This window comes from Oncorhynchus gorbuscha, linkage group LG02 (genome assembly GCF_021184085.1).
Source record: "Oncorhynchus gorbuscha isolate QuinsamMale2020 ecotype Even-year linkage group LG02, OgorEven_v1.0, whole genome shotgun sequence".
NCBI lineage: Eukaryota > Metazoa > Chordata > Actinopteri > Salmoniformes > Salmonidae > Oncorhynchus > Oncorhynchus gorbuscha.
The window spans coordinates 13,438,297-13,448,025 of NC_060174.1; the positions used below are offsets into that span (position 1 = coordinate 13,438,297).

General features: G+C 52.2%; 1 protein-coding gene across 4 annotated transcripts in view; it reads right to left on the reverse strand.

The window, feature by feature from the left end:
* The window catches only part of LOC123997436 (single-stranded DNA-binding protein 3-like), a 30,326-nt gene that overhangs the window by 18,238 nt on the left and 2,359 nt on the right, over positions 1 to 9,729 (reverse strand). For all 4 annotated transcript variants that reach the window (XM_046301682.1, XM_046301672.1, XM_046301698.1 and 1 more), the window contains exons 3-5: positions 9,630 to 9,702; positions 9,409 to 9,470; positions 9,066 to 9,150 (exon numbers count right to left, since the gene is read on the reverse strand). In XM_046301682.1, coding sequence (XP_046157638.1) covers positions 9,066 to 9,150; positions 9,409 to 9,470; positions 9,630 to 9,702 — 220 coding nt within the window. The remainder of the gene's footprint in view (positions 1 to 9,065; positions 9,151 to 9,408; positions 9,471 to 9,629; positions 9,703 to 9,729) is intronic.

Genomic DNA, 9,729 nt, shown 5'->3' on the forward strand with positions numbered 1-9,729 from the left:
CTCTCTCTCTCTCTCTCTCTCTCTCTCTCTCTCTCTCTCTCTCTCTCTCTCTCTCTCTCTCTCTCTCTCTCTCTCTCTCTCTCTCTCTCTCTCTCTCTCCCACCCACCCCTTGCCCCCCTCTCACCATCTTGCCTTGTCCTCTCTCTCTCTCTCCTTTCCCCCCTCTCCTCTATCTCTCTCTCCCCCTCCCCTTGCCCTCCCTCCCACAATCTCACCTTGTCCTCTCTCTCCTTTCCCCCCTCCTCTCTCTCCCTCTCCCCTTTTCCCTCTGCTCCACCCTTGGTCGCTGGGCATATGCTACAGTGGCCCCTCCCCCTTTCCCAATCTGTCCCTTAGCTCCTTGACAGCCATCAATCAGCAGCTGACACCATGGCGACGGAGTTCCCAGGGGACCATCTGTCAGACCCACCGTGAATATGCCAGGGAAGGAGGGAGGGTCTGTGCTTTACGAGCCGTGATGCAGAGCTGCTTCCCTGCCTGTTAGCTGCCCAGCCAGCCACCTCCCCCATCTAGAAGCCCCACACCCCAGCAAGCCACCTCCCCTCATCTATAGCCCAGCCAGCCAGCCAGCCAGCCAGCCACGTCCCCTCATCTAGCCAGCCAGCCAACTCCCCTCATCTATAGCCCAGCCAGCCAGCCAACTCCCCTCATCTATAGCCCAGCCAGCCACCCTTTTCCCCTCATCTATAGCCCAGCCAGCCAGCCACCTCCCCTCATCTATAGCCCAGCCAGCCAGCCAGCCATCTCCCCTCATCTATAGCCCAGCCAGCCAGCCACCTCCCCTCATCTATAGTCCAGCCAGCCACCTTTCCTCATCTATAGCCCAGCCAGCCATCTCCCTTCATCTATAGCCCAGCCAGTCACCTCCCTTCATCTATAGCCCAGCCAGTCACCTCCCTTCATCTATAGCCCAGCCAGCTCCCCTCATCTATAGCCCAGCCAGCCAGCCACCTCCCCTCATCTATAGCCCAGCCAGCCAGCCACCTCCCCTCATCTATAGCCCAGCCAGCCAGCCACCTCCCCTCATCTATAGCCCAGCCAGCCAGCCACCTCCCCTCATCTATAGCCCAGCCAGCCAGCCACCTCCCCTCATCTATAGCCCAGCCAGCCAGCCACCTCCCCTCATCTATAGCCCAGCCAGCCAGCCACCTCCCCTCATCTATAGCTCAGCCAGCCAGCCACCTCCCCTCATCTATAGCTCAGCCAGCCACCTCCTCTCTTCTATAGCTCAGCCAGCCACCTCCTCTCTTCTATAGCTCAGCCAGCCACCTCCTCTCTTCTATAGCTCAGCTAGCCACCTCCTCTCATCTATAGCTCAGCCAGCCATCTCCTCTCATCTATAGCCCAGCCAGCCAGCCAGCTCCTCTCATCTATAGCTCAGCCAGCCACCTCCTCTCTTCTATAGCTCAGCCAGCCAGCCACCTCCTCTCTTCTATAGCTCAGCCAGCCAGCCACCTCCTCTCTTCTATAGCTCAGCCAGCCACCTCCTCTCTTCTATAGCTCAGCCAGCCAGCCAGCTCCTCTCATCTATAGCTCAGCCAGCCACCTCCTCTCTTCTATAGCTCAGCCAGCCAGCCACCTCCTCTCTTCTATAGCTCAGCCAGCCAGCCACCTCCTCTCTTCTATAGCTCAGCCAGCCACCTCCTCTCTTCTATAGCTCAGCCAGCCAGCCACCTCCTCTCATCTATAGCTCAGCCAGCCAGCCACCTCCTCTCATCTATAGCTCAGCCAGCCACCTCCTCTCATCTATAGCCCAGCCAGCCAGCCACCTCCTCTCATCTATAGCTCAGCCAGCCACCTCCTCTCTTCTATAGCCCAACCAGCCAGCCAGCCAGCCACCTCTCATCTATAGCTCAGCCAGCCACCTCCTCTCTTCTATAGCCCAGCCAGCCAGCCACCTCCTCTCATCTATAGCTCAGCCAGCCACCTCCTCTCTTCTATAGCTCAGCCAGCCAGCCACCTCCTCTCATCTATAGCTCAGCCAGCCACCTCCTCTCTTCTATAGCTCAGCCAGCCAGCCACCTCCTCTCTTCTATAGCTCAGCCAGCCACCTCCTCTCATCTATAGCTCAGCCAGCCAGCTCCTCTCATCTATAGCTCAGCCAGCCAGCCACCTCCTCTCTTCTATAGCTCAGCCAGCCAGCCACCTCCTCTCTTCTATAGCTCAGCCAGCCACCTCCTCTCTTCTATAGCTCAGCCAGCCAGCTCCTCTCATCTATAGCTCAGCCAGCCAGCCACCTCCTCTCTTCTATAGCTCAGCCAGCCACCACTCCTCATCTATAGCCCAGCCAGCCACCTCCTCTCTTCTATAGCCCAGCCAGCCAGCCACCTCCTCTCATCTATAGCTCAGCCAGCCACCTCCTCTCTTCTATAGCTCAGCCAGCCAGCCACCTCCTCTCATCTATAGCCCAGCCAGCCAGCCACCTCCCCTCATCTATAGCCCAGCCAGCCAGCCACCTCCCCTCATCTATAGCCCAGCCAGCCAGCCACCTCCCCTCATCTATAGCTCAGCCAGCCAGCCACCTCCCCTCATCTATAGCTCAGCCAGCCCTCTACTCTCTTCTATAGCTCAGCCAGCCACCTCCTCTCTTCTATAGCTCAGCCAGCCATCTCCTCTCATCTATAGCTCAGCCAGCCACCTCCTCTCATCTATAGCTCAGCCAGCCATCTCCTCTCATCTATAGCCCAGCCAGCCAGCCACCTCCTCTCATCTATAGCTCAGCCAGCCACCTCCTCTCTTCTATAGCTCAGCCAGCCAGCCACCTCCTCTCATCTATAGCTCAGCCAGCCAGCCACCTCCTCTCATCTATAGCTCAGCCAGCCAGCCACCTCCTCTCATCTATAGCTCAGCCAGCCACCTCCTCTCTTCTATAGCTCAGCCAGCCAGCCACCTCCTCACATCTATAGCTCAGCCAGCCAGCCACCTCCTCTCATCTATAGCTCAGCCAGCCACCTCCTCTCATCTATAGCCCAGCCAGCCAGCCACCTCCTCTCATCTATAGCTCAGCCAGCCACCTCCTCTCTTCTATAGCCCAGCCAGCCAGCCAGCCAGCCACCTCTCATCTATAGCTCAGCCAGCCACCTCCTCTCTTCTATAGCCCAGCCAGCCAGCCACCTCCTCTCATCTATAGCTCAGCCAGCCACCTCCTCTCTTCTATAGCTCAGCCAGCCAGCCACCTCCTCTCATCTATAGCTCAGCCAGCCAGCCACCTCCTCTCATCTATAGCTCAGCCAGCCACCTCCTCTCATCTATAGCCCAGCCAGCCAGCCACCTCCTCTCATCTATAGCTCAGCCAGCCACCTCCTCTCTTCTATAGCCCAGCCAGCCAGCCAGCCAGCCACCTCTCATCTATAGCTCAGCCAGCCACCTCCTCTCTTCTATAGCCCAGCCAGCCAGCCACCTCCTCTCATCTATAGCTCAGCCAGCCACCTCCTCTCTTCTATAGCTCAGCCAGCCAGCCACCTCCTCTCATCTATAGCTCAGCCAGCCACCTCCTCTCTTCTATAGCTCAGCCAGCCAGCCACCTCCTCTCTTCTATAGCTCAGCCAGCCAGCTCCTCTCATCTATAGCTCAGCCAGCCAGCCACCTCCTCTCATCTATAGCCCAGCCAGCCAGCCACCTCCTCTCATCTATAGCCCAGCCAGCCAGCCACCTCCTCTCATCTATAGCTCAGCCAGCCACCTCCTCTCTTCTATAGCTCAGCCAGCCAGCCACCTCCTCTCATCTATAGCTCAGCCAGCCAGCCACCTCCTCTCTTCTATAGCTCAGCCAGCCAGCTTCTATAGCTCAGCCAGCCACCTCCTCTCTTCTATAGCTCAGCCAGCCAGCCACCTCCTCTCATCTATAGCTCAGCCAGCCAGCCACCTCCTCTCATCTATAGCTCAGCCAGCCACCTCCTCTCATCTATAGCCCAGCCAGCCAGCCACCTCCTCTCATCTATAGCTCAGCCAGCCACCTCCTCTCATCTATAGCTCAGCCAGCCACCTCCTCTCTTCTATAGCCCAGCCAGCCAGCCACCTCTCATCTATAGCTCAGCCAGCCACCTCCTCTCTTCTATAGCCCAGCCAGCCAGCCACCTCCTCTCATCTATAACTCAGCCAGCCACCTCCTCTCTTCTATAGCTCAGCCAGCCAGCCACCTCCTCTCTTCTATAGCTCAGCCAGCCACCTCCTCTCATCTATAGCTCAGCCAGCCAGCTCCTCTCATCTATAGCTCAGCCAGCCAGCCACCTCCTCTCTTCTATAGCTCAGCCAGCCACCACTCCCCATCTATAGCCCAGCCAGCCACCTCCTCTCTTCTATAGCCCAGCCAGCCAGCCACCTCCTCTCATCTATAGCTCAGCCAGCCACCTCCTCTCTTCTATAGCTCAGCCAGCCAGCCACCTCCTCTCATCTATAGCTCAGCCAGCCACCTCCTCTCTTCTATAGCTCAGCCAGCCAGCCACCTCCTCTCTTCTATAGCTCAGCCAGCCACCTCCTCTCATCTATAGCTCAGCCAGCCAGCCACCTCCTCTCTTCTATAGCTCAGCCAGCCACCACTCCTCATCTATAGCCCAGCCAGCCACCACTCCTCATCTATAGCTCAGCCAGCCACCTCCTCTCTTCTATAGCTCAGCCAGCCAGCCACCTCCTCTCATCTATAGCTCAGCCAGCCACCTCCTCTCTTCTATAGCTCAGCCAGCCAGCCACCTCCTCTCTTCTATAGCTCAGCCAGCCACCTCCTCTCATCTATAGCTCAGCCAGCCAGCTCCTCTCATCTATAGCTCAGCCAGCCAGCTCCTCTCATCTATAGCTCAGCCAGCCAGCCACCTCCTCTCTTCTATAGCTCAGCCAGCCACCACTCCTCATCTATAGCCCAGCCAGCCACCTCCCCTCATCTATAGCCCAGCCAGCCAGCCACCTCCCCTCATCTATAGCTCAGCCAGCCAGCCACCTCCCCTCATCTATAGCTCAGCCAGCCAGCCACCTCCCCTCATCTATAGCTCAGCCAGCCAGCCACCTCCCCTCATCTATAGCTCAGCCAGCCACCTCCTCTCTTCTATAGCTCAGCCAGCCACCTCCTCTCTTCTATAGCTCAGCCAGCCACCTCCTCTCATCTATAGCCCAGCCAGCCACCTCCTCTCATCTATAGCCCAGCCAGCCAGCCACCTCCTCTCTTCTATAGCTCAGCCAGCCACCTCCTCTCATCTATAGCTCAGCCAGCCACCTCCTCTCATCTATAGCCCAGCCAGCCAGCCACCTCCTCTCATCTATAGCTCAGCCAGCCACCTCCTCTCTTCTATAGCTCAGCCAGCCAGCCACCTCCTCTCATCTATAGCTCAGCCAGCCAGCCACCTCCTCTCATCTATAGCTCAGCCAGCCAGCCACCTCCTCTCTTCTATAGCTCAGCCAGCCAGCCACCTCCTCTCTTCTATAGCTCAGCCAGCCACCTCCTCTCTTCTATAGCTCAGCCAGCCAGCCACCTCCTCTCTTCTATAGCTCAGCCAGCCAGCCACCTCCTCTCTTCTATAGCCCAGGCAGCCAGCCACCTCCTCTCATCTATAGCTCAGCCAGCCACCTCCTCTCTTCTATAGCTCAGCCAGCCAGCCACCTCCTCTCATCTATAGCCCAGCCTATAGCTCAGCCAGCTCAGCCAGCCACCACTCCTCATCTATAGCCACCTCCTCTCATCTATAGCCCAGCCAGCCACCTCCCTCATCTATAGCTCAGCCAGCCACCACTCCTCATCTATAGCCCAGCCAGCCACCTCCTCTCTTCTATAGCTCAGCCAGCCAGCCACCTCCCCTCATCTATAGCCCAGCCAGCCACCTCCCCTCATCTATAGCCCAGCCAGCACCCCTCATCTATAGCCCAGCTCACCAGCCACCACCCAGCCAGGACCACAAATACAAATTCCACCTAGACACTGTTGCCCTAGAGCACAAAAAAATAAATGAAACCCAATCAAATGAGAAAACATAAAGAGAATTACTTGACACATTGGAAAGAATTAACTATAAAAAAAGATCAAACTGGAATGTTATTTGGTTCTAAACATTTACATTTAAGTCAGAGTACACAGTGGCAGAATACCTGATCACTGTGACTAACCCACAATTAAGAAAAGCTTTGACTATGTACAGATTCAGTGAGCATGGCCTTGCATATTGAGAGGCTGCGATAGCCTGTCTTCTCTTCCTATGTTCACACAAAATAAGTGGAACCCGAGCTGCACTTCCTAACCTCCTGTCAAATGTATGACCATATTAGAGACATATTCCCCTCAGATTAAAACACACCAGATGTGTGACCTGTTACCACATGAAAAGGGCAACCAGTGGAGTCACACCATTGTAAATATAACCTATATTTATCAGTTTATTTATTTTCCCTGTTGTACTTTAACTATTTGCACTTTGTTACAACACTGTACATAGCCGATAATATAACATTTCAAATGTCTATATTATTTCAAACTTGTGAGTAATGTTTACTGTCAATTTTGGATTATTTCCCTTTTGTTTAATGTCTATTTCACTTGCTTTGGAAATGTAAACATGTTTCCCATGCCAATAAAGCCCTTTGAATTGAAAGGGGGGAGAGAGAGAGCAAGAGAAAGATATAGAAGAGAGACAGGGGGTGGAGAAGGGAGGGATCGAGCGAGAGAGAGAGAAGGAAGTCTGGGCCCACGCAAACAAAGTCAGAGCACTGTTCCCACTGTCCATGTACTAGCCTAAGGTGAACACAGGAAGAACCAACATCGATACACAGGGATCCCATCTCTCGATACCGCCACAGACATAACACAGTTGACTAGTTTCATTGACATGTCAACAAATGTATTCAAAAGCCAAACAAGCCTATTAATTTGCAGACCCTACTGCTCTTCTTCACAATCACAGCATGTCTGTGTCAAAAAGCTGTCCATTTCTGTTGGCTAGCACTAGCCTAACGCTAAAGATGTATGGTTGTTAGCTAGCTAGCATAACAAAGACTAGGTCTAATGAAAGAAATGGCAGATGTGGCTCAGCTGTGTGCTCCCTCCTCCTACTGGCTCCCAGGTCACCTGCCAGATCGGCAGGGCTGTTGTTTCCTTGACAACCCTCTCTGGCAAGAACAAGACCTAGCAAGAACAAGGCCCAACATCCCTGCTTTAACCCCTTCCTGTGATGTCAACCCCACAATGGGTGGATCTCAAGTCTACAGTGGCCTCCTCTCCTACTTGCATCTTTTCCTTTGTCTGGGCTGGTCTTAGTGGCATGCAGCACTGTACAGGTGAAGCACATCCCTTTGTGAGCTTCTGCTATGATACTGGCTCCTATCTTGTCTTCTTAGATCAGTGAAGGGTGTACTCATAAGTGCACACCATAGCTAAATGTTTTTGCAATGAAAACAAGCATTGCTCATTGGACAACATGTTGATCCCCTTCCTGTTCGGCTGTTTTGGTTCCTAGTGAAAAGGGAAGGAAATAGAAAGAGGAAGACTTCTTGGATGCTCCCTAGTTTGACTACTTGTCCTGGAGAAGCCTGACCAGCAGTAGTATGAGATAGGAGTGATGATGGGAGACTAAAGCCATTTCCCAAGTGCATAGTGTTCTGAACATGCAAAAGACACAATATGCAAATGGTCGATATGCAAGAGCCAAGTTTAGAGACAGGCCACAACCGTTTTGGAAAAATCCTAAAAACTACAAACTCTATGAATTTGAGTTCCAATGGAGTAGGCTACTACCATCCTGCAAGTTCAGGAAAAAATACATTCTAGCACAAGATGGAGACAATTTCATCTTTAGTAAAAATATATATATATTTTAACTCTTGGCCACTACCATTTGAGATAATTGAGACTCTGAACCCATTTTGTTCAAACTCTGCTTACAAACATTGCTCAACAGCGACTGGCCACAACAGAGCAGGGTCATGTTCATTGGAGCACACAATAGAAAACACTTTGGAACCGAAAATAAAAATGAGCCTTTCTCATTGGACAGATCCATGTAACACCTCCCTGTTTCAGTTTTTTTTCTTTTCGTTTGGAGCCCTAATGAACAACACCCAGGTCTGAATTTTTCCTCTGGGGGATGAAATGAGGTGGGGAGAGAGCTGAGAGCTGAGAGCTGCAGCACGGTAGAGAAACAGGGAGGGGGGGGGGGTCCACATCAGATCAGACATGTCTGACTCAGGACATGCTGACATCAGCACCATTTTCCCAGAAGCCTTTAAGCTCCATACTGTCGGAGGGTCATCATCAGGGCCAATAACAGGGCAAGATGTCAGCTGGATGGACAGCTATAGGACGCTGCCGGGACAGCCTGGCAAACTAGAACCTACACAGACCTGGTCCATCAGACAGACCTGGTCCATCAGACAGACCTGGTCCATCAGACAGACCTGGTCCATCAGACAGACCTGGTCCATCAGACAGACCTGGTCCATCAGACAGACCTGGTCCATCAGACAGACCTGGTCCATCAGACAGACCTGAAGTTCACAAAGCCTGATAAACAGCTACACATACATGGCTCTGAAACATCCTGTCCTACTGCTATGACATACTCCGTACACTACCCAGAGAGGAGTGCAGCAGCAACACAACAGCTATATATGCAGGAGAGTACAATTGGATGCCAATTAAATTAAGATTAGAAGGTATGGCCCAAGAAACAAAGAGGCAGAGAAACGTCTCTCTATCGCCACTACCCAAGGCATCGAAACCGTACAAGGGGAAACAAGGATGATGGGTCTATATAGTAGGTCTAGATCTCACAGCAGAGGAAAGTACTGGTTGCATAAGTTTGCTTTCCAACTCCTGATTCTTTTTAAATACGCTTGTCTGGGTGCGCTCTCATTCTTATTTAATGTAGGCTCAAAGGAAACCAGGGCCTGTATTCATAAAGTATATCAGAGTAGGAGGGCTGATTTAGGATCAGATTTCCCTTTAAGATCATAATGAATACAATTATATGGACAGGGAGACCTGATCCAACATCAGCACTCAGACGCTTGATGAAAATGGGCCCAGGCTCTTCAGCAGAACCCCTGCAACATGTGCAGCAGCAAGTCTTATGAGGAGGAGCAGAACTCACGTAATCATGGAAGGCCTTGGCTTCACTGGAGTGGTCACACGTCTCTCTTCTTTCTGGTGCAGCACAATACAGGTCCCAAAATACACTGTGGACAAGACACACAGGTTGTGAAGCAACGGAATGATGTACATGATACAATATGGTGTATTGACATCAATGGAGTCTGCTCATGGGAGGACGGCTCATAATAATGGCTGGAATGGAGTATAATGGAATGGCATCAACCACATGGAAACCACATTTGATGCCAGTCCATTGACTCCATCCCAGCCATTGTTATGAGCCGTCCTCCCATGAGCAGCCTCCATTGATTGACACACTGATTGACATACAGAACACTTACCACCACCAAGAGTGTAGGAACCCAGGGGGTTCCCCGAGTGTGATGTTCTTTTCCCATCGGATCTGGAAAAGGGGAGAATAAAAAACATTTTGAATGAACAATAGGGCCTACTTTAACAAACAAAAAACAGTGACATGTATTGATTCAAAATGGGAATTAGTTTGTTATTGAAGTATGGTCACATGGATAGGACCGATATCCAGTTAGTAGTAAATACTCACCTCTGATAAAAAGGTCTGTGCAGACTTCTGTGCTCCTATGTGTAACAAATATTCATAGACGTATAAAGCTAACCTGCGAACAAAAACAACAGTTTGAATA